The sequence below is a fragment of the Myxine glutinosa genome, chromosome 7, assembly GCF_964187855.1.
Source record: "Myxine glutinosa chromosome 7, kmMyxGlut1.1, whole genome shotgun sequence".
NCBI classification, from domain to species: Eukaryota; Metazoa; Chordata; class Myxini; order Myxiniformes; family Myxinidae; genus Myxine; species Myxine glutinosa.
The window spans coordinates 72,226,820-72,251,708 of NC_136267.1; the positions used below are offsets into that span (position 1 = coordinate 72,226,820).

Genomic DNA, 24,889 nt, shown 5'->3' on the forward strand with positions numbered 1-24,889 from the left:
AGACCTCCACCATGAAGGTGGGCAGAGGTTATGTTTTCACCCCTGTCTATTTGTGAACACAATATCTCAAAAAAGTTGCTGATGGATTACGAAATTTGGTGGACAGGTTGGGTGTGTGACAATGACAAATTGGTTCGATTTTGGTGAAGATCCGAATCCGGATACGAGATTTTTTTAAATCCATAAAGTCATTCTTCACCATTGTGAAATGGGGCCAAAAACGAGGCCCATCAGTGTTATCCAAAAAGTGAACTGTTCAGCCTGTCGGTATGCGCCCTACCGAGTGCCGTTCTTGTGTTGTTTTGTCGCTCGTCCATCTCATTCCCAAGTATTGTGGTTTGCTGGGATTTTTTTTTTTTTCAATCAAAAATTATAAACATGTGAAAGCATTAGTGGAGAAAAAAAAACCACCTTTAGAGGCCATTTTTCCCCGCAAGCGGGGGTTGGCCTTTTTCGGGGACCGTGGTTGTTGTTGTTTTTTTGGTCCCCTTTTTGAAGCAATGTTTTACGGCCGGATGCCCTTCCTGCCGCCAACCCTGTTTGTTGCCTTTTTACGACACACAGGGAATTACCAGTGAACTGGTACTCAATTAGTCGACCTCGGAAGGATGACAGGCTGAGTCAACCCCCCTGGCGTTAATTCAGCGATCGACCGAGATTCAAACCCAGGATCCTAGGATCCCAAGCCGGCACCCTAGCCGCTAGCCCAACACCAGCGACAGTGGAGACATGACAACAATATTAAAGCAAGCTTCATCAATAGCATGGAGGAAGGGGAAATTTTGCTCCACAGGTCAGGATGAAGGAAAGGGTCATCAAAGGGTTAAAATCGGGTGGAAACAACTTAATGGAGTCTGCCAAGCTACGCGTGATTAAGGCTGCAACTGTTAATATGGTTAAGAAGGCAAATCTGTGGTGACAAAATACATTTTACCATAAAACTTAGACTATAACACACACTTGTGCATACCGCGCAACCCCAACTTGTACTTGTCGCGGTGTAAAAATCTATAGATATATATATATATATATATATATATATATATATATATTTTTTTTTTTTTTAGAAACAGGAATCAAATTCCTGCGAGGGGCTGAGTGTGAAAATATTCTGACTCAATGCGGGGCTCGAACCACGGACCTCCGTTGATAACGCGTCAACAGCCCACTGCTGTTGTATGTATATATATATATATGTATATATATATATATATATATATATATACATATAATACGCACCCCCATTTCAGCACTCAAATGAAAAAAAAATAGATGTAAAACATGTTATTACATCTGTCAAAAACGGCGAGGTCCGTCTCAACCACGACTGTCGGCCACGATTTCTTAATAGTTGAACAGAGCGGCGCTAATGAAAGAATATCACGGCAGGTCTAGGAACTAAATTTACGACAGTCGTAAATCGTATCAATCACGATGTTCAGTGGTTATTGCGCAAAGTTTAAACATAGCAGAACATATTAAATAAATGGCTGAAGTCGGATAGCAATCAAACGAAGCAACACTTAGCCTATTGTCGGACGACAATCACGTGGTACTCAAGTCGCTGATAATTGGCTATATTTTATTATAGAACCCAAGTGTTCTTTAACAGCTTCATTTGGTTGTTCATAACATTTACCAGCGACTTCTATTCCCACTAGTTTTCTTCCCGTAATTAACCATGAGTTCTCGACGACGATCATACGCCGCGGCTCAAAAACGAAACATTGTTCGATACGCTGAAGATCACGGCAACAGAGCTGCTGGGTGGGAATTCGACAGAATATCTGAGGTGAACATCAGACTATGGAGACGACAGAAGGAGCGTCTGCAGTCGCTCCCACGAAGCAAAATGGCCGAACGGGGACATGCGGCTGCCCATCCCGAGCTCGATTGGGTCATAGATCGTCGGCAAAAAGGCAGCGGTGTCAGTATTTCAGAGGTGCGTGTGAAAGCCGTCATTCTTGCGAAGACTCTGCCAAACATGGTCACTTTCAAGGCGTCACGTGGATGGGGAGATTGTTTTATGAAGCGGCAGTCTCTCCGTCCGTCGTCGAACGACGATCGTGCACAAGTCCATTCAATTACCGGTATAATTTTTTTCATTAGTAGAATAACTTTCGAACTTGCCAGACATTAAAATCAACACTTAATAGAACACTGGTTTACTTACTTCATGATTGTGAACTTACAGATTATATATTCGATATTAAACATTTAGCTATTCTTTGTTGTTGATCTTTGAGTATTGCCACTTTCCGTTTTTGAAGACGTCCTCGACGATAGTTTCATTCTGAAAAAAAAACTTTCAAAAAATTAGACCGATGTATAGTACACACCTCTAACTTTCTTTTTCTTTCTGTGTGTGTGTGTGTGTGTGTGTGTGTGTGTGTCGTGGCCCTGAGTTTGTGAAGACGGGGTACACGGAGATCAATCGGCTGTCTCCGTGAAGCGGGATTGTTCAAGAGAACAGTCTAGGCCTATGCAACAACTCCATCAACTCATCTTCATCATCACCATCATAAACATCGCCATATTGGATTGTCTATCATCATTATTATTCAAGGTAAGTTTCATAACCGTAATAACTAAAGAAAATAAACTTTGTTTTATGATCTTAACACAAGAAAATAATGCTATGTTTATTTTTTTAAACTTTTAGTCATGAAGATAAATAGCACAAAAGCAATGCACAAGTACGTTAATTAACGGTACAATTTTGCAAAAAGGGGTGACAAATTTTTACGTTGAAGTCCCTAACGCTATTTTCTCAATTACCCCTTAAGTGTGCACTTCAACAATTTGCAATGCACGGGGAGTTTCAAGACCACAACCCCCACGAATGACGAGGCCCTCTTGTATATTAATTGACAGTACTATGCTTACTTACTCCATTCAAGGATAAATGTACAAATTCCATTAAGCACATGAAGAGCAGAGTGCCATTCGAGGAAACTCGCACTCACCTCTAAAACGAGTGATACACAGGCAGGGAAGAACGTCATGAACACGAAGTAATTTGCCAAAATAGAGAGGCATCCAAAAGAGCACATGATTTCCAGCTGCCGCATTCCTGGAGTCACACATACAGTTATAATGTAAACAGTAACATAACTTCATGAGTTCTTCTGAACACCAACCATAAAAACTCACATCATCTCATGATGAACACAGACAAATGACGAAACGATAACATACTGTATTATTAAATAAAATGGCCGATTTATAAAACAGATACCGAACTAGAACGGCACTCAGTAGAGAACATACCTCCACCTGGTTGGCCATATCAGTCAATGGTGAAGAATCACTTTAAAATTCTACTAGCTGGGGATCCGGATCTAGATCTTCACCAAAATTGAATCGATGCTTCCATGTCACACACACAACCTGTCCAACAAGTTCCGTCCAAATCCATCCATAACTTTTTGGGATATCCTGCTATGTATCGTTTTTGGCCTCATCTCCCAATGGTGAAGAATCACTTAAAATATTAAATAATTCTCATATCCGAATCCACACTCAGATCTTCACCAAAATCGAATTAAATCGTTCTTGTCAGACACCCAACCGGTCCGCCAAGTTTCGTCCAAATCCGTCCACAACATTTTGAGATATCCTGCTATGTATCGTTTTTGACCCTATCTCCCAATGGTGAAGAATCACTTAAAAATTATAGTAGCCGAATCTGAATCTTCACCAAAATCTAATCATTTTGTCCTTGTCACATACGCTACATATCTGCCAAATTTCGTCCGAATCCGTCCACAACGTTTTGAGATTTTTTGTTCACAAACAAATGGACAAACAGACAGACAGGGGTGAAAACATAACCTCCATCCACCTTTGGTGGCGGAGGGAATAAGCCACAAATATAAAGAAGAAAATACTCAAAATCCTATATAATGAAAACATTATAGTGAGATATACAAGGTAAACCTGAATATTTTGCTTGATGTAAACCACTAACAGTCTCAAACTAGAATCCGGGCACTCGGTAGAGCGCATACCTTCGCCGCAGCTACTGTTCTGTACTTGGCATGGGAGTGTATGCGATGTGAAACTTTATGTGAAATGCGATCGATTTTTAAAAATCAGAATTTGAGCAAATCTGTTTCATTCGTCTGTTAATATGCCTCCCCGATTGACAAATCTGCAATTTGAATTTCATTTGAGGTTGAAATGATTGCGGGAGATCGCGTTATAGTGATGACGTCCTGGATGGACATCTTCTTCTTCAGTCGCGCATAACTTTGAGTGAAATACGATCGAGTTAAAAATAGTCAGAATTTGAGCAAATCTGTTTCATTCGTTTGTTAATATGCCTCATCTATTGTCAAATCTGCTATTATAATTTTTTTTGAGGTTGAAATGATCGCGGGAGATCGCGTTATAGTGATGACGTCCTGGATGGACATCTTCTTCTTCAGTCGCTCATAACTTTGAGTGAAATACGATCGAGTTAAAAATAGTCAGAATTTGAGCAAATCTGTTTCCCAAAATCTAATCAAATGTGTCCCGTATAATAACCAATCATCCCACCAAATTTCATGCAATTCGGTTGAATACTTTTTGAGTTATGCGATTAACATACACACACACAGACATACAAATAAATACACAGCGATCAAAACATAACCTTCCGCTTTTGCGAAGGTAATAACATGCACACACACCTGACAGCGTCCCAACACCAATGACCAAGCTCTCCACCAGGGCACCCAGGGTTATCGTGGGCCCAAGAAACGCCATGCCTCGTGCAATATTCTCCCTCACCTCCTCCTGATGTGAAGTTTGGTGGGTTAGCATACTCAATATTTTATGTTGGTGCAATGGTTCAGCAAGCAGGATTGCAAGGAACGGAGATTTACCTGTGTGTTGGCACTGAGAGCAAACTTGGTGAGTGCACTCGCTTTGGACAAATCAATCAGGAGAAGGAAAAAGGGCAAAGCCTCACTGGAAAGAAGAAGAATCAATTATAAAATATTTATCAAACCAATATGCATTACATTATACAACTAAAATAATGTGACATTTTATTTGACCATTCAACGAAAGCTTCACATTAGGACGAATGAAATGATAAAATGTATTGGCCCAGAAAGTTTTGATTGCCTCACTACAGTCTAAACCAGCATTTCCCAAACTGGGCGAAATTTTAGGATTCCAGGGGGGAAACTTGTAGGTTTGTATGTATGGGTAGGAATGTGTGGGTGTGTGTGTGTTGCTATATTTTTTATGTTATTTATGTTATTAAGCGAATACATTTTGTGTTTTGGCTACTTTTTTCCTTGTTCATATATATATATATATAGTCACGTGAAAAAGTAAGTACACCCCATGTAAAGTTTTGACTTTTTCAACATATTTCAACATACAGCTATTTGATCTTCATTTCAACAATATTGATAGATAAAGGTGATATAATATAACAAATATCATGAAACATTTACATTTTGTAGTCCATTGTATATAATTTAAATAAACATAAATGCAAATTTCGCATGTGGAAAAAGTAAGTACACCCCTACATTTATCACGACTTCAAATACCTAAAATTAGAATCAGGTGCACCAGCTCAGGTGCAAATGATTAGAACAATATTGGAGAGGATCTTGGAGGAACCTGTCTTATTTAAACCTGACATTTAGTTTGGTTTGCTCTTTGTTGTTGAAATGTGGCGGCGTCACCATGCCTAAATCAAAAGAGCTCTCTGAGGCCTTCAGAAAGAAGGCTATAGATGCCTACGAGTCTGGGAAGGGATTTAAAAATATCTCCAAACAATTTGAAATCAATCATTCGACTGTCCAGAAGATCATCTACAAGTGGAGAAGATTCCAAAGAACTGCAAACTTGTTCAGGCCAGGCCGCCCCAGCAAGTTCAGCACGAGAGCAGACCGCAAGATGCTGAAAGAAGTCTCTAAGAACCCCAGAATGTCATCACGAGACCGACAGGTAGCTCTTGCCACTGTTGATGTCAAAGTGCACGAGTCTACCATTAGAAAGAGGCTGCACAAATTTGATCCACATGGGAGGTGTGCCACGAGGAAACCTTTGCTGTCCAGAAAGAATATCAGGGCAAGACTAAAGTTTGCCAATGAACACCGAGGCAAAGACCAGCACTTCTGGAACAATGTGCTCTGGACAGATGAGTCAAAGGTAGAGCTATTTGGCCGCAGTACCAGAAGACATGTTTGGTGAAAAACAAAGACAGCATTTGACCACAAGAGCCTGATACCAACTGTAAAGCATGGTGGTGGAAATATTATGGTTTGGGGCAGCTTTGCTGCATCAGGGCCTGGGCAGCTCACCATCATAGTATCCACTATGAATTCTTCATTGTACCAGAGGGTGCTTGAGGATAATGTGAGGCCATCTGTCGGGAAGTTGAAGCTCAACCGAAGGTGGACCTTGCAACATGACAATGACCCTAAACACACCAGTAAATCCAACAAGGAATACCTGAAAATAAAGAAATGGAGGGTTCTGGAATGGCCAAGTCAAAGCCCGGATCTAAATCCCATCGAGATGTTGTGGGGGGATTTGAAACGAGCTGTGCATGCAAGAAACAAAAATATACTGTGAATAAAATGTGAAGAGGAACAGGTTGAGATGGTTTGGTCGTGTTGAGAAAGGATGAAAGTGACTGGTTGAGAAGAGTGATGGAAGTTAATGTAGAAGGAAGTAGAGGACGGGGAAGACCGAGAAAGACTTGGCTAAAGATGGTGGAAGAAGAAATGCGGGCAAGGGGGTTAACAAGGAGAGATGCAGAAAATAGGGCAAGATGGAGAAGATTGTCATGGGGACCGCAAGGCTAACCCCCGCTTTAGTAGGGAAAATTGCCTTAAAATGCATGTTGTTGTTGTGCATGCAAGAAACCCGTCAAACATCGCACAGCTGAGAGAATTCTGCATGGAGGAGTGGGCAAAAATTTCTCCCAGTCGATGTCAGAGACTGGTAGACAGTTAAAAGAAATGCCTATTTGAGGTTGTTTCTGCCAAAGGGGGCAATACCACCTATTAGAGCCAAGGGTGTACTTACTTTTTCCACATGCGAAATTTGCATTTATGTTTAATTAAATTATACAATGGACTACAAAATGTAAATGTTTCATGATATTTGTTATATTATATCACCTTTATCTTTCAATATTGTTGAAATGAAGATCAAATAGCTGTATGTTGAAATATGTTGAAAAAGTCAAAACTTGACATGGGGTGTACTTACTTTTTCACGTGACTGTATGTATATATATATATATACAGTGGGGAGAACAAGTATTTGATACACTGCCGATTTTGCAGGTTTTCCCACTTACAAAGCACGTAAAGGTCTGTAATTTTTATCATAGGTACACTTCAACTGTGGAAGACGGAATCTAAAACAAAAATCCTGAAAATCACATTGTATGATTTTTAAGTAATTAATTTGCATTTTATTGCATGAAATAAGTATTTGATACATCAGAAAAACAGAACTTAATATTTGGTACAGAAACCTTTGTTTGCAATTACAGAGATCAGACGTTTCCTGTAGTTCTTAACCAGGTTTGCACACACTGCAGCAGGGATTTTGGCCCACTCCTCCATACAGATCTTCACCAGATCCTTCAGGTTTCGGGGCTGTCGCTGCGCAACACAGACTTTCAGCTCCCTCCAAAGATTTTCTATTGGGTTCAGGTCTGGAGACTGGCTAGGCCACTCCAGGACCTTGAGATGCTTCGTACGGAGCCACTCCTTAGTTGCCCTGGCTGTGTGTTTCGGGTCGTTGTCATGCTGGAAGACCCAGCCACGCCCCATCTTCAATGCTCTTATTGAGGGAAGGAGATTGTTGGCCAAGATCTCGCGATACATGGCCCCATCCATCCTCCCCTCAATACGGTGCAGTCGTCCTGTCCCCTTTGCAGAAAAGCATCCCCAAAGAATGATGTTTCTACCTCCATGCTTCACGGTTGGGATGGTGTTCTTGGGGTTGTACTCATCCTTCTTCTTCCTCCAAACACGGCGAGTGGAGTTTAAACCAAAAAGCTCTATTTTGGTCTCCTCAGACCACATGACCTTCTCCCATTCCTCCTCTGGATCATCCAGATGGTCATTGGCAAACTTCAGACGGGCCTGGACATGCGCTGGCTTGAGCAGAGGGACCTTGCGTGCGCTGCAGGATTTTAATCCATGACGGCGTAGTGTGTTACTTATGGTTTTCTTTGATACTGTGGTCCCAGCTCTCTTCAGGTCATTGACCAGGTCCTGCCATGTAGTTCTGGGCTGATCCCTCACCTTTCTCATGATCATTGAGGCTCCACGAGGTGAGATCTTGCATGGAGCCCCAGACCGAGGGAGATTGACTGTCATCTTGAACTTCTTCCATTTTCTAATAATTGCGCCAACAGTTGTTGCCTTCTCACCAAGCTGCTTGCCTATTGTCCTGTAGCCCATCCCAGCCTTGTGCAAGTCTACAAATTTGTCCCTGATGTCCTTAGACAGCTCTCTGGTCTTGCCCATTGTGGAGAGGTTGGAGTCTGATTGAGTGTGGACAGGTCTGGAGACGGCTTTGCGGTCGGTCTTTGTGGTCGGAGACGGTCTGGAGACGTCTTTTATGCAGATAACGAGTTCAAACAGGTGCAGTTAATACAGGTAATGAGTGGAGAATGGGAGGGCTTCTTAAAGAAAAAACTAACAGGTCTGTGAGAGCCGGAATTCTTACTGGTTGGTAGGTGATCAAATACTTATTTCATGCAATAAAATGCAAATTAATTACTTTAAAATCATACAATGTGATTTTCAGGATTTTTGTTTTAGATTCCGTCTTCCACAGTTGAAGTGTACCTATGATAAAAATTACAGACCTTTACGTGCTTTGTAAGTGGGAAAACCTGCAAAATCGGCAGTGTATCAAATACTTGTTCTCCCCACTGTATATATATGGGGTGGGGGGAAATCCGGACGGTTGAACTGGTTGAAGGGGGAAACGACAGCAAAAAGGTTTGGAACCACTGGTCTAAACTGTGGAGACAAAAAAACACAAAAGGCCTCGTTTGATCACAAAACCAAATCAATTGCAACATTTTAAGATACTTTGGAAAGTATATCACAAACTTTTTAAATACAGTTTAAAGACAAGCCCAGCAAATTGGCATTTTACATTGAAGAATAATACAACCCTTACTTGAGGCCTGTGAGTTCTTTTCCCAGGAATCGAATTACCACCATACTAAACACAAAGCTGGAAAAGATGGTGAAGAGTCCTGCGATACCTGGGGGGAGGTGGAGGATGGTAATTTAATGCATCCAGATTTTATGAACAAGGAAATCTCAGCAAAACAAAATTCACTGTGCTCGATCGTTTAGAACGACAGATCCAAGTCACACCCAATTATTAAACTACAGCACCTTGGTTTTTTTGGCCAGCCTTGGTGTTTCACTCGGCACTATTTTCACTTCAACACAATTCAATATCCACTTCACATCAACATTCGTGACACTACATCCAATTCAACAACTATAATATGTGAGCAAAGGTGCAACCGGGTAGTGTGCTGGGGCAGGTGCAGACTCAAGGGGCTCAAGCCCCCTCCTTGGCCCCAGGGCCAGTTTAACCACTGGATCTGGAACTGAGCAGTGAAATATGGGGGCGGCAAAAAGTTAATGAAAAAACTATTGTATGGTTAACATCAGCCTGGGACAGATGAGCCGAACCAGCCTTAACTCCCGAGGCGACCTCCCGATTATGGCAGTTATTGTGCGTGTGAGATGGAAGAGATACGAAGCGTTTAATTATACGAACACATGGGTGTAATTCAAAACCCAAACCAAGAACACGACAAATAAAAATGTAACAATAACGATTTATAAGAAAATAAGGCACAGACGAAAATAACGAAAATAAATGCTGAGGTAACTAAATTCTACTGTGAGGATCCTCCACTCAGACACAACCCACACACACACGGGGAAAAGTAAGAAAATAATAATACCGACTCTCCGGCACATAGCTGTCTCCAATGGATCTATCCGGTTGGTAAGGTCACGACTGTTGAAGCCCTCAGCCACCAGGCAGGAAACCTGGCAAAAATGGCGCTGTCAAACGCCATGCATCGAAGTTGCCAGGGGATGAGGTGAGTCGTGAAGACGGCCCTCTTTTTTCTCTTCCACTTGGGAAGGACAGCATGGCTTTCAGCTCCCTGGTGAGCCTATCAATCAAACCTCCCTCATGATTGCCACACAAAACCAAGACTACAAAAAAAAAACTCTCCTCACAGAGAAAATCAAAATGGCCAAGCTCCTTCACAAACTCCCAACCACCAGCTTCTTCCTCGAGCTAGCCACGTCATCCGGCCGCGTCACTCGGGAGGAATGGCCTGCCGGCCTTGTTCCCTCGCCCACCGAACCATGGTCGCTCCACCTCTCCTGGGTGGGTCTTTGCTGTATGTGTCCATGGAGGGTGGCTCATTTGGCTGGCGATGTCATACTTGGCCGGCCGTACCGGCAAAAGTGTAGGAATGGCCACAGAGGGTTTCACAAACAGGGGAAATTAGCCTTAAACCCTACTACGAATTAACACGTCATCATCCCTCGTATGATGAACATTAAAACACAACCTCAAGGTACATTTTATCTACTTAGTACATCGAAATGCTCCTACACGTCACACAGACAATACTATTTCCTATTCAATCCTACTTTTCCTATGGCATTCTCTTACCTATACCCATAAACGTAACACTATTCTTGGAATTACACAAGTAAACAAGCAGACTGCTTTTGTGTTTTCCCTTACGAACAGTTAAGGTCCAGCTCCGCAAGCCAGACGACCACCCAGAGGACACTGAAGTACATTATACATATTTGTATAAAGTTGGATTAAAATCTCTTCAGCTGTTCTCAAGTATCACATTTTTACCTGACATGACCTCTGCTCTTTAATGCCAAAATCTAATCACTTAAACTTTTCAACATAATATATAGTTGTACCAAGTTTGTCAAAAACCCATTGCTGATTCACAAGTTAATGCAGTAACAGAATTTTTACATAGCAGGACCTCTGACCTTTGGACTCTTGACCCCATAATGTAATCCATTTATCTTTTCATCATTATACATAATTGTACCAAGTTTGACTAAGTTCCCTTCAGCCGTTATCAAGTTATCGTGGTCACAAAAACCTATTACAGAACCTGACCTTTGACCTCTTGATGCAGAAATCTATTCCGTTCATCTTTGCATCATAATATATAGTTATAGCAAATCTAGTCAAAATCCCATCACTGGTTCACAAGTTAGCTCGGTAACAAATTTTTTTTTAACCAAGCAGGACATCTTACATTTGACCTTTCACCTCTCGACCCCAAAATCAAATCAGTTCATCTTTGTATCATAATACATAATAATTGTACCAACTTTGGTCAAAATCCCATCACTGGTTCACAAGTTATCACCCCAACAGGATTTTTGCCCATCATGACCTTTGATCTTTGACCCCATGACCCCAAAATCTAATCAGTTCATCTTTACCTCATTATACATACCTGCAACAAGTTTGACTTGGTTCCATTCAGCCATTCTCATGTATTCACAGTAATGAAAACCCATCACGGACGAACGGACAGACAACCCAAAAACATAATGCCTCCATTCCTCATTCGTCCATAATGCATAACACTTCATCAGGGGAGGCATAAAAACCCAATTGGAGAGTATACAAAAAAGGTGAACCACAACAAAAGCACATTGTCATTTCAAATCAGCTAATTGGGAACAAAGGCACACAAATTCCACAATAGCAGAAGATACGTGTGATGAAATGCAGTGTTTGCAGGAAGTTTCCAACACCTATTTTTTTTTTTTTTTTTTTTTGTATACAAGATCGAGGCTCGTGAAAGAGCGAACATTAATCACACAGAAAGACAAACAGACACATAAAACAAATAACATCGGGAGCGGTAGACAAGATGGGGAGAGAGGGGGAAGGACACAAACACAACATTTGAGAGCAGGGACCGAGAGACATGGAGACATCGAGAGATCTGTGGGAGGGAGAGGGCTTTGGGGGGGAGGCATGTGAAGGGGGGGGGGGGGTGGGAGAGGTATAAACATATGGACACTGCCAGGATTTCCAGGAAAGAAGTTGGAATTTCAAACAAGGTGGATCTGGGGTGAATTAGTGGGGGTAGAAAAGATCAAGGTTTTGGATGGGGGAAGATAAGAGATGGTGGTGAACAGCTGTTTTAAAGACCTGGAGGGAGGAGAGGGATTGAAGGGAGTGTGGGAGTTTGTTCCAGAGGCGGGAGAAAAGAGGAATGAAAGAGTGAAGGTGAGCAGAGAGCCGAGATTTCGGCAGTTTAACCATCAGAGGGTTGCTGGCAGATCTTGTGCGACCTGTAGGAATATTTGGGGGACAGAGCACAGAGAGAGCTGGGGGAGCAAGGCCGGAGAGGAGTCGGTAGAAGACAGAAAGACCACCTACCTGCCTGCGGTGAGTGAGTGAAAGGCCCTCAGAGATAGCTTCATCGCGGGAGATTCCAATGATTTTGAAAGCTTTGGATTCAACAGCGTGAAGCCGAGCCAGGTGTGAGGCAGGAGCACCAGCCCATAGGGGAGAACAGTATTCCATTGAGCTGCGGATGAAAGCCTTGTATGTGGTGAGGAGCTCAGGTGTGCCGAGGAAGGACTTCGCACGACGGAGGATGCCCAGTCGGCGACTGGCTTTGGAGGCCAGCTTGGAAATGTGGTTTTCCCAAGAAAGATCATGGCAGATAGTGAGACCCAAAAGCTTGAGCGACAGAACTTCTTGGAGAGGATTGTTGAGAAAGTAGATGGGAGGGTTGTCCAGTTGATCTTTTCGGATCGACCGATCCTCTCCAAGAAGAGAGGAAGAGAGGACCTATGAAATAAACATGTGCAAACAACCTTTCTAAATAAAACAAAATAAAAAATACTGCATCATATGAAAACTGCTCAAAACTTCCTGTCTGACAATCCAGATATTTATTTATTTATTCTCTTCTATGAAATCAAATGTCATGGAGGAGCGAGGCGACAAAAAGGAGGGGGTGGGAGAATGCCCAACATCAGGACAGTTGGGCAACAAGCAGGAGAATAAATGAACAGGAAAATATGAATGGGAGGAAACACAGAAACAGTCCTAAATGAGGCCCACAAGACAAGAGCCTAGAAAAGGCCACGCAAACCCAGCACAAAAAACACAAGTAAAAGACAACATGAGATACACAAATACATTTCAACAAATTTAAACCAACAATTGACAAAAGCTGTTAAACAAGATAATGCTGGAGTTCAGGTGTCCTCAGATTTTGAAGAGGGAATCTCGGAGCAGAGAAGATGGCATCTGGCCACAAAGCAGGAGATCTGGAACTAAAACCCTCTTTTCTTTAAGCAGATCCCAAGTCTGTAATCCACAATAATAATACTGTATGTGCAAGAAAAAAATGCAGATATCTGAAATACAAATCTGGATCAAATTAGCAGAAGTTTGATACAGTGCACCATCGAGGAAACTCTGTGAGATCTCAATCCATCATCCTCAATAATGGCTTAACTCTGTCTCCAATCAGTCCAATGCATAAAGTATTGTTTTGCAGGTAAATATTTCTTTTTTAATTCTGTTATGTTCATACATCTATTGCTATCATTAATTACTAGAAGCTCCAAGTGGAATGCAGAGTAAAGAAGCATAAATAAAAAAACATATCGAAGTTGAATTTACCACACGACCAAATGAGTGGTCAGTACAATCAAATAAATGAAATGCTATATCGTAAAAGTGATAAACCTCACCTGATATACATGAACATATCTACACATGATCAGGTTTATTTAAAATGTTGGATTTGAAATACTTAATAGTCGACAGAAGTCTCTATTTGAATTCTTCGATAACTGTCAGGCATTCCAATAGGCAAGAATCAACTATAAAATTAGTCCAAGCAAAAACCAATGAACCTACCTAGCAGGTACTTGGAGCCCAGATGCCGCAAGTTTTGGAACTGGAAGTAAATGTAGAGGATTGCGAGGCAGCGTGTTATAGTCAAGATAATTACATCACTGTTCACCAACTCCTGCATGCCACAGGGAATAATTGCAAGACAAATCAATCAGTGTGTGTGTGGTGTGTGGTGTGTGTGACAACAAAAGAGAATGTGTCTTGCTCCTCCATAACCCCAATCCCATAACAGTGGGTCTCCTCCGTAACCCCAAACCCATGAAACCTAGCAGCTCCAAACTTTGCATGCATAACTTACTTGTCAATACTCTGCATACATAACTTAGATAAATAGCCTACTACGTGAGAACTAAAATATATGTGTAAGCGTGGCTTGGTCTCGTGGCTTGAATCTCGACCCAACGATAAAGGTAGGGTAATCCATCAGTGTGTGTGCGTCCCGTCTGCTGGGATTAGTCGGTGGACGTTAGAGATCGCACGGTCCTATGTGAAAAGTAGGCGAGCCATCACCGGCATCCTGAACAAAGTCTCTGAGTAGTTCCTCGATAAATCGACCAATGTCTGTAGACAGACAGAGTGAACCAATTGCTTAACCCCTCCTTTCACTTTGTGGGGGTAATAAAAAAAATGTTAGCCAGCCATACAAGTTTACACTGGTGCAAATCACAGGCAGTTTGCAACCAAATTTCGAATATAGTGTGGAATTTCATGCATTTTTAAAATTTCGGAATTAAAAAAATCGAATTGCAAAATAGACGGAATATTATATATATACAGTAATACCCCGGCCTACGTCATTAATTGGTTCCATAAGCCGTGACGTAACTCGGTTTTTGACGTAATGCCTTTTAGCTCTTTCACGAGCCTCGATCTTGTATACAAAAAAAAAAAAAAAAAGCCTTAAAATGAAGACAAACACCGTAAAACTAGAGTAAATAACTCGCGAAGGTATATAACTATCGCTAAACCTTAAAGAACACTACAAACACATTTTAGTCATATTTTTTAATGAGTAATGAACACAATTAATAAATTAATTTGTAAAGAATAATAAATAAAATTAATAAGATTATGTTATTCACCTTAAACATGGCGTCTCTTCTGAACACAAACACACATTTTAGCACTTAGCCGGCGGCGCTTTTTCAGTGACGTATGCGAGAATACGTTCCCCATCATGAATGGTGGTCGATACCGTCGACCGTGGCAGCCCCAAGGCATAGACCTTATCGCGAATCGGTAAATATCAACAGAGGGCACTCCACCGCAAAGCATGATGGGATCGAAAAGGGGGCAAAGGTAAACACGAACCCAGAAGAGGAAGCGTCTGTCTACGATCGACGCTGTGTTTACGGAAAGGAAGATGGCTAATGTGAAAGAAATTCAGCGGTTTTTGGCATTAAAATCCAGCGATTTAAAGAAATATTTGAGGGAAAGGGGGGTTCCCATTGGAGAAGAGAAACAACCTGCTTATGCAAGAACAATTCCTGAATGTTGAAACCTCGATCGGCCATACAAATATCGCCGGGCTGGAACTTGTCGACAATGTTCGTCATCTTTACAATTTTTTGTCCGCCGTGTTTCCTCCTGTAGGTTTGGAAATGTATGAAATTGTTCCGCTAGGTGTAATACCAACAAGGCACTTGAGAGTAGGTCTTGACTTATATTGGCTGTACACTTGTGGACAAAACTTGGGAGACGGTGCTTTGTCCTAATCCAAAGCGAAATACGAGGTCCTCCTCGCGAAGATTAAGCCGAAGCTTCATGAGTGTCATGAGTAGTTGATCCTCGAAAGATTGAGATCGCTTAACTCCGAGTTTTGTAGTATTGTTTATTTGCCAGGTCTTGTCTTCCATTGATAATTTCCCCTTATAATAATGAAGGTTCTGTGCATGAGGGGATACTTCTGCTAATAACCACTTAAACAGGTCATAACTAGGTAAACCTGTATAAAGTTTCACAAGTTCATCACAGTTTGCTATGTCCGAAACAGTAAGCTTCTTGTTACATACTGCAATGGCGGCTTTCAGTTTTGCGACGGTGTCCTTGGCTTGCAAATAATGGCTCATCAGCTGATCACAGTTCACAGTTAATTTGTCACAGTAAAAAAGTCCTAAAAGTAGTTTAAAGTGGTAAGGATCACGTAGTGTGTCAATGTAAACAAGCAGTCTGTCAAAGTGACAGCGACCGCCGGCGGCGCTATTGCCCCTTTCTGATCCCATGACGCATTGCGGTTCGATTCGTGATAAGATCTATGCTTCCTGTTCAGGCTGGAGTTCCCCAAGGCAGTGTTCTGGGCCCTGTGCTTTTTCTGGTGTTCATCAATGATCTCTCTGACTCTCTTGAAAATCCTCTCTATCTCTTTGCTGACGACTCTACTCTCTGTCGCTCCATTCTTCATCCCTCAGATTGGCAGTCTGCAGCCTCCTCACTCTCTGCAGACCTTGACAAAATCACAGACTGGGCAAACAAGTGGAACATGTCTTTCAATCCTGACAAATCTCACACTCTTACGATGTCTCTCCGAAAAGACCGACTGGACAACCCTCCCATCCACTTTCTGAATAATCCTCTCCAAGAAGTTCTGTCACTCAAGCTTTTGGGTCTCACTATCTGCCATGATCTTTCCTGGGAAAACCACATTTCAAATCTGGCCTCCAAAGCCAGTCGCCGACTGGGCATCCTCCGTCGTGCAAAGTCCTTCCTTGGCACACCTGAGCTCCTCACCACATAGAAGGCTTTCATCCGCAGCTCAATGGAATACTGCTCTCCCCTCTGGGCTGGTGCTCCTGCCTCACACCTAGCTTGCCTTCACGCTGTTGAAACCAAAGCATTCAGAATCATTGGAATCTCCCACGATGAAGCTAACTCCAAGGGCCTCTCACTCACTCACCGCAGGCAGGTTGGTGGTCTTTCCGTCTTCTACCGACTCCTCTCTGGCCTTGCCCCCCCAGCTCTCTCTGGGCTCTGTCCCGCAAATATTCCTACAGGTCGCACAAGATCTGCCTGCACCCTCTTATGGTTAAACTGCCAAAATCAAGACTCTCTGCTCACCTTCACTCCTTCATTCCTCTTTTCTCCTGCCTCTGGAACAAACTCCCTCACTCTCTTCAATCCCACTCCACCCTCCAAATCTTTAAAACAGCTGTTCACCACCATCTCTTATCTTCCCCCATCCAAAACCTTGATCTTTTCTACCCCCGCTAATTTCACCCCAATTCCACTTTTTTGAAATACCAACTTCTGTCCAAGAAGTCCTTGGTGTCCTTGTGTTTTATACTTCTCCCTCCACCCCCCCCCCCCCTTCCCATGCCTCCTCCCCCCGGGCCCTCTCCCTTCCACACATCTCCCAGCTCTCGGATGTTGTGTTTGTGTGCTTCCCCTTCTCTCCCCATCTTGTCTTCCGCTCCCTCTTTTTGGGTATTTTGTTTGTCTGGTTGATTTGTTTGTGAAGTAAATGTTAGCTCTTTCACGAGCCTCGATTCAGTATACTACAAAAAAAAAAAAAAAAAAAAAAAAAAAATGCGCTATCACCGACATTTCTTCACCTTTTTCATACCTTTCAATCAGATTTAACTTATCTTCCATCATAACCACATTACGCTTGGAAACACTAGCATTATCCTTCTTAGGACCCATGGCTAACACAGACACAGTAAAGGAATACTGTACGTCACCTCTGTTTTGAATGAGAACCAGCAGTTGCGCGTACGTACAGTATACTGTACGTACATTTTTATACATTTTTAATATGCTTTTTATTGTATTTTAAATTGTTTTTTTAGCTTATTTTATTGTTAATTTATGTACTATTTTATTTATTTTAAATATATTTTTAAGGAAAAAATTTTTTTTTCACGTCCGTAGGAGTGACAGAAAGTCGCACATGACGTTCGCTGAACTGAAATTTACTCTAGAAGAGTGGCGTAAAGTCGGATTTGACGTAGGTGGAAATGGCGTAAAACGGGGTATGACTGTATGTATATATATATATATATATATATGTATCGTCACCTTCATGCTATTCTTGCTCAAGTCGAAAAAAGCGTTTACGACATAATCACAAAAAACTTCTTCTATTTTTTCAGCCATCTGGATCAGTACTGAATTTAAATTCTGTTAAGTGAAGAAAACCTAGATTTATCATTGCATGCAATTGTAGAGAAACATGTAACGAAGCTAAATTTATAAATAACAGAGATTATAAATCACCGTGAGCAATTTTGGCTTGGGCAAATCACCGTGAGCAATTTTGGCTTGGGCAATTATGGCACAGAGAAGTGCTAGAGACAATATAGCTCACGGTTCTACCTAAATGCTGACGACCCTTTGGAACGAATAATCAAGAAATTAATTTTTATGATACATTGACTTTGTTTTCATTCATACACTAGTTTATTAGGTCATCTCTAACTAGGGTTATAGAGATGGGTTAGGGTTCGTTGAATTGAATGGGAGGAGTCATTATTCGGTGATATACGATGAGCGGAAATGGCACGAACACTCGATAAGCCGGAATGGCACGTTGTTGAACAAACACATTTTTTCGGTGAAAAAAACGTGTATAGACATTCTATTATGAATTGACAGTAACTAGACACAATAACCAAGGATATATATATATATATATATATATATATATATGTATATATATGTATATATATATATATATGTATATATATATATATATATATATATATATATATATATATATATATATATATATATATATATATATATATATATATATAATATATATATATATATATATATATATATATATATATAATATATATATATATATATATATATATATATATATATAATATATATAATATATATATATATATTATATATATATATATATATATATATATATATATATATATATATATATATATATATATATATATAATGTTGCGGATTTGAGAATCCTGTGGTTTTTTTTTTATTGTTGTAAGTGTAATGAATCTTGTGGTAAGTATCACCCTCTGTAGTGTAATGAATCTTGTTGTATCACCCTCCGTAGTGTAAAGGTCAAAGGTCGTCCTAGTTAATCCATCGCATACACGTAGCCAATCATATACCCTTTTAAGTAGTTATCTCCATATTATGTGTATTAGTTTAAGGCTCTGTCTTCCTTTAATTGACACTGCATTGCACCGAATTCAAATAAGATAGGTCCCCTTCTGGTTTTCTATCCCAGCGGTGCGAGTGGTTTTCTACCCCGCAAGACGCCATTGGCCATGTGCTCTGTCTCGGAGAAGAAGTGGGAGGAGCCGCCAAATCACGGGCGTGGCCCGCCCCTCGTCACCAGGAGGTGGAGCCAGGAAGCCCTCGCGCCCAACCAGGACTCAGTGGGTATGGATTGGTAGGGCGTGGGATATAACCCGCGGCGGGACGCCCCCACCTCAGATGAGATGCGAGAGATGATTGAGACCACCGCAGCTTTGAAACCACCGCAGCTTTGAGACCACCGCAGTTTTGACCACGGCAGCTTTGAGCGGTGACGGCAGTTGCAGCCCCAAAGCAATGTCGCCGTACGAGAGACGGTTGAGGAGAGTCGGCGGCTGCTCAACTCGAGCCGGGATCACACCAACCACCCGCATCCTTCCCGCCTCGTGATCCCACCTCCTCGTCCGTCCAGCCATTCCTCTGCTCCAGCTGAACGTTCCTCTCCTTCCCGCCATTCGTTCCTGCCTTCATCCCCCCGTGTAAGTCTGATTGTCGTCCGTCTTTTATGTTGTCCTGGGGTTAAGTAAGACTGTTTAGTAAAAGCTAGAAATTGCTCTGTGTCCTTCTGGTCCTTCCCTCCTTCTGTAAATTATTTTCTTATCCTTCCTTCTACTTCGTTCTTTTGATTGTGTAAATAATAGTTAGTAATAAATCATATTTGTATTTCCTACCTTCGTTCTTCTTCTTCATGCTCGTCCGGTCGTCTTTGTGATTTCTCCATTGGACACCGGTGGCGTGATTTTGGCCAACGTTTCAGGATCGGGTTTAGTCTCCGCTAATGGTTCGTGCCGCGGTTCCTAAACCGCTCGGCAATTAACATCTGTCCGCGGTCGCGAACGAGGTTGCGCACCTGCCTCTCCGGAGGGAGCTTGTGCAACTTCAGGACTCACGTCGGTCAGTCAATAACAAGGGGATTAATCCCCCCCTTCTTAAGGGGAAAAAGGCCGACGTAGAGATCCGTAACAAATTGGTGTCAGGAGCGAGATTCGGACCTGAAGCGCGCTTAGCGCACTCAAATTACGAGTGGCCCACAATTTTATTTAACATCCTAAATTTAAAATCATGCCATGGATGGTCAAGGCGACCGGATGCCGGTGGGGGAATTAGAAGAGGGGTTAGGGGTAACCCAGGACCACAGGGGGGAAATGGAGGAGGAGAGCAATGAAGATGTGATTGAGGGAGCTTCAGTGCACAAGATGGCGCCCTCGCGCACGTGGTTGCAGAGGCACAAAATGGCGGCGCCGCGGAAGTCGAGCCCGCGGGTGGCGGCTGGGGACGCTGTGCAAATCGGGTTTGACCTCAGATTATTCCTGACCCAACTGAATGCAAAAATGGATAGAATGGGGCAGCAAATGGGGGGCCAAATGGGGGCAATGAGGGACGAAGCAAGGGGTACCAGTGAACGGCTAGACAGTAAATTTGGGGGATTGGAAAGCCAAATCGGGGGGCTCGAAGGTAAATTGGGGGGACAACTAGAGGACATGGGTAATCAAATTTGGGAAATGAAGGAGGGGTTAACGGGGTTGGAAAATAGAATGGCTGCCCAGGAGAACCAGATGGAAGGGGTGAAGAATGGGTTAGGGGGGTTAGAAAACACTATGGAAGGCAAATTGAGGGAGATAGGGGAGCAATCCGCCCGGGAAATTAAACAGATGGGAGAACAGATAGAGGAGGTGAAAATCGGGTTAGAAACCAAATTGGATGCCCAGAGGAATGATTTGGAACAGATGGCGGCAGCATCTACCAAAGAGATGGGAGAAATGGGGGAGGAGATCAGACGAGGTGTGAGCGAGGAGGTCTCGGGGGTACGCGAGGAGGTAAAGCGAGGTGAGGAGCATATGGAGAAAGAGGTGAGGAATAGGACGGCTAGGTTACAGGGGGGAATATAAGATCTAACGAGGGGAGTAGGACAGCTGACGGTGGGACAAAAGGAATTAGTGGAGCAAGTGGAGAACACTGCGGTAATCGGGGGATTAAAGGCGACTCGGAAGGAGATAAAGAAGGAACTTATAGCGACAAAGAGGGAATGTCAGATGGTACATGAGGGGTTGACAAAGAGGTTGGACGAGGTGACAGAAGCAATGGAGACGAAAGAACGGGAGGTGAGGACGCACATAGAGACGACTAAGGTGGCATTAGAGGAAGAAATTGAGGGGGCGCACCGGGAAATGAAAGAGGTGAAGCAAAAATTAGTGGATGTGGAAGAGGGGGTGAGTGAAATTAAGAAGAGACGGAGGGAAACTAAGAGGGAGATAAAGGAGGAAGTAATGGAATATGTACAAGGTCTGTGCTCAAATCATGATGATGTGCTTACTACCCAAATAAAGAGTTTGCAGGTGGCAGAGGAGGAGCGGAGACGAGGTGCCGAGGTGAGTGGCGATATACTCGGAAATGTATATGGTGTGAGGGGAGATTCAGTCGGCTTGGGTGTTGGTGTAGACCCGCGTGTTCGTGAGAGGCCGCTGGTAAAGTGTGCGACAGGTACAGAGTGGGAAGGAGGAGGTGTGCGAGGAAAGTGAGTTGGTGGTGGCGCGAGTGCGAGAGGGCACATCGGAGCGCGAGTGTGAAACCGAGCGCGAGCGAGAATGCACGTTGGAGGGTCTGTGTGAAACAGAATGTACGGAGTGTGACAAGGAGAGTAAGGTGGTGGTGGAACGTGTGCGAGAGTGTACACCTGAGTTGGTTGTGGCGCGTGTGCGGCAGGGCACATCGGAGCGCGTGAGTGGGTGGATGCAAGAGTGCACCCCCATGAGTGGTACGGAGTACGTACCGAGGGAGAGTGCGCAAGACGGTGCGCGAGGTGTGTTAAGGAAGTGTGCGAACGGAGTGTGCACAAGAGGATGCACGAGAAAGGTGTGTAACAGGGAGTGCGGTGGTGGAATGGACGGAGTGTGTGGGATGCACTGGAGGCGCCGAGACGCCGGGTTTGGTGAATGTGAAAAGGGTCGCATGGTGTGAGCATGCAAGGGAAGCATCGACGTTAACCGGGTTAGCAGTTAGGGCGACGGATAGCCGAGGCGAGCACTCGGGGCGTGGTGCGCTTTGTTGGATGCGAGGCCCGGCGCGGGTCAGTGCCGCGTCGCTTCTCTTGGAAGCGTCGTTGCCGATTCGGGCCTGGCTCCGCCCAGCACTGTCGAGTCCGGGCCTAGCCGGGCAAGGCGACCGGTCCGGTTCAAGGGCAGGTAAGAGGAAGCGGGGCGGGGCCCCCTGGCAGGGGCGGGGTTCCGACCGGGCGAGATTGAGCCATCGGGCCGGGGACCGGAAGGTGCCGCGCCGAGATGGTGCGTGGAATCTCGGCCCGACCAAACCGCCTCCCTTGAGCCGAATGCCGGACGGATTCAACCTGCAGGCGACCAAACCACCCGAATTCATTGCTCGGCTTTGCGAAGCCGGGTTTTAATGATGTAAAGACGCACCGAGGCTCAGATATAGTGGACTGTGATGGTAATAGTGTTTTGGACCCGAAATTTTGGGATAAGGAATTTGTGATTGGTTGAAATTTGATGACAATATTGATAATGATAGTCGAAGATACCCGATGTGGTGGGATGGCAACTCTGCCATCCCTCACAAGGGGGCACATGAGCAATAGCTATGGGGTTTGGCAGTGAAAACTAGCCCGGGAGGGTTGGGATAATGTATAGGGACCTAGAAATGACCATAGGTAACGGTAAGGTTAAGTAGAGACTTTGGACAGGTAGTCGGGGACATAGAGAGGTTAGAATGGTTGTTAATGATGTGGTATGTGCTTAGTTTAAAGGGAAGACTGGGAGCACAAAGTTAGCAGGAAACCAGGTAGATCAGATGATGCCGTGTGTGTGTGTAAAAATGTATTCAGAAGTGTATTGTGAAAAGTATGAGGAATAATTGTGATTGTGGATTGTATTGAGCGTAGAAGTGTATGGAGCAGTGCATGAGGAACAATTGTAGTTGTGCATTGTATGGAATGATTGAAGAGCCTGGGAAGAAGGAGGGTGCAGGAAGCACCAGGTGTGATTGCACAGGTGTGCAAATGAATAGGTGTGTGGAATACATGGAGTATGGAATGGATGGTGTGGAGTGAGTATGGTGGAAAAGTGGACCCCTATCACGAATACCCGGGGAGAGTAGTTTAAGAGTTAGGTAAAGGGAGTAGGTAAATTGTGGTTGGATATTGGCATCTGTGGTGCGTGTGGAAGAATGGTGTTTGGATGGGTGCATTAGTGTCGTGGAAATGGCTGGGCGTGTGGCCTGTTAGTGTGTGTAGTTAAATGGGCACTCCGCCACTGTTAGGATGTCGGCCAGGTGAGGCCGCAGGTGGGCTCTGGGAGCCGGTAGAGTTGTTGTGGATGGGGCCCGAGGATCCAAAGGACGGACCCGGGTAACCCAGTGCCAGAGAGGGCACCGAGGGGGGTAAGCGTCAGAGAGGGCCTTCCCCAGTTAAATAGGTTAGGTAAGGAGCAGGTAAGCTCAGAGGCAACTGCAGTGGTGGAGGTGTGCAGGTAGGTAGACCTGCTGGGAGAGCCACACGACCCAGTCCTGAAATTGTGCAAAGGCACAGGGAGTTGAATCGGGGGAGTGAGACCCCAAATGGATGAAGCACCACAGTTTGGTCAATGGGAATTTTGTTCTTAAAACCGCATAGAGTAAGATTGCCAATGGATTGGCAGGGAAAGACCCCGGGTAGTGTAAAGTGTGTTAATGTCATTTAGAAGGTAGATAGGATTGGAATCTCCTCGCACCATCTACATCCACTCACCTGAGGTGACAAAACTCCACACCATGCCATGGTTGTTATTGTTATTGTTTTTTTGTGCAAATGTTTTGGATTGTGAGACGCATCATGATGTGGGTGTGGCATTGTGTTGATGTTCCATCTCTCCCTCCTTATGAGGAATTGATGATGAATTTGGTGATGGCAAATTTTGGATTAGAGGGATTGTGACGAATTTGGTATAGGGGAAATATGGGGAAGACGTGACGTAGCGACGAATTTGTAAATGTGTAGGTGTTTGTAAATACGGGGGTAAGGGGCAAGGGTAGAACAGGTAACAGGGGGGGTGACGTACGGTAGGGACGAGCATTTCTCCGCTCAGTCTCCAGACGCACCTCACCTTGCATTGCCTTTATTGATGTGTACCCTTGTGACCTTACCCCTCGCTCACCTGTCTTCTCTGTCTTCCTTCCCCGACCCATGGATCGTGCTCTCTGGGCACCGAGGGGAGCGTGCGGGAGTCCGCCATTGTGTGCCAGAACCCCCGCAACCAGCTGTCTGCATCGATGCACCACTTATGGACCACATGTCTGTGGCTGAGCACCACTCATGGACCCCACGGGTTAGGGCATGGCCCCTCTGCTGGAACCGGCCATGATGGCCCGAGATCTTGCTGGCGGACCTCGGTAACGTGGCACCTATGCCATACAGGTGAACCACCCCTAGTCGGCCCCTGTGGGCCATAAATAAAGATGGACATGTTTTGTGCATTTTTCATTTTATTATGTCCAAATAGGCCGCCAGCAAGAAGAACATGAAGAAAGACAACATCTGGAAAAACATTGGCCAGCAGAGGGAGCCAAAGAGCAAAAGCACCAGGGGTTTGTTTTCTTTATTATTAACTGTGGTGACTGTGCATTCCGGTGCATTTTGGTGCATTATGGTGCTTTGATGATGGTGCTGGTGCGTCGATGCAGCGCAGGCTGTCTCCCCCCCAAAAGA

General features: G+C 43.8%; 1 protein-coding gene across 2 annotated transcripts in view; it reads right to left on the minus strand.

Annotated features, from left to right (window-relative positions):
• HMGCR (3-hydroxy-3-methylglutaryl-CoA reductase) overlaps positions 1–24,889 on the minus strand; it is a 77,911-nt gene that overhangs the window by 28,694 nt on the left and 24,328 nt on the right. For both annotated transcript variants that reach the window (XR_013624098.1, XM_068122537.2), the window contains exons 3-7: positions 13,963–14,074; positions 9,166–9,253; positions 4,872–4,956; positions 4,677–4,782; positions 2,967–3,073 (exon numbers count right to left, since the gene is read on the minus strand). Coding sequence is in view for 1 of the 2 variants with exons in the window: in XM_068122537.2 (XP_067978638.2) it covers positions 2,967–3,073; positions 4,677–4,782; positions 4,872–4,956; positions 9,166–9,253; positions 13,963–14,074 (498 nt within the window). In the remaining variant the exon portion in view is untranslated. The remainder of the gene's footprint in view (positions 1–2,966; positions 3,074–4,676; positions 4,783–4,871; positions 4,957–9,165; positions 9,254–13,962; positions 14,075–24,889) is intronic.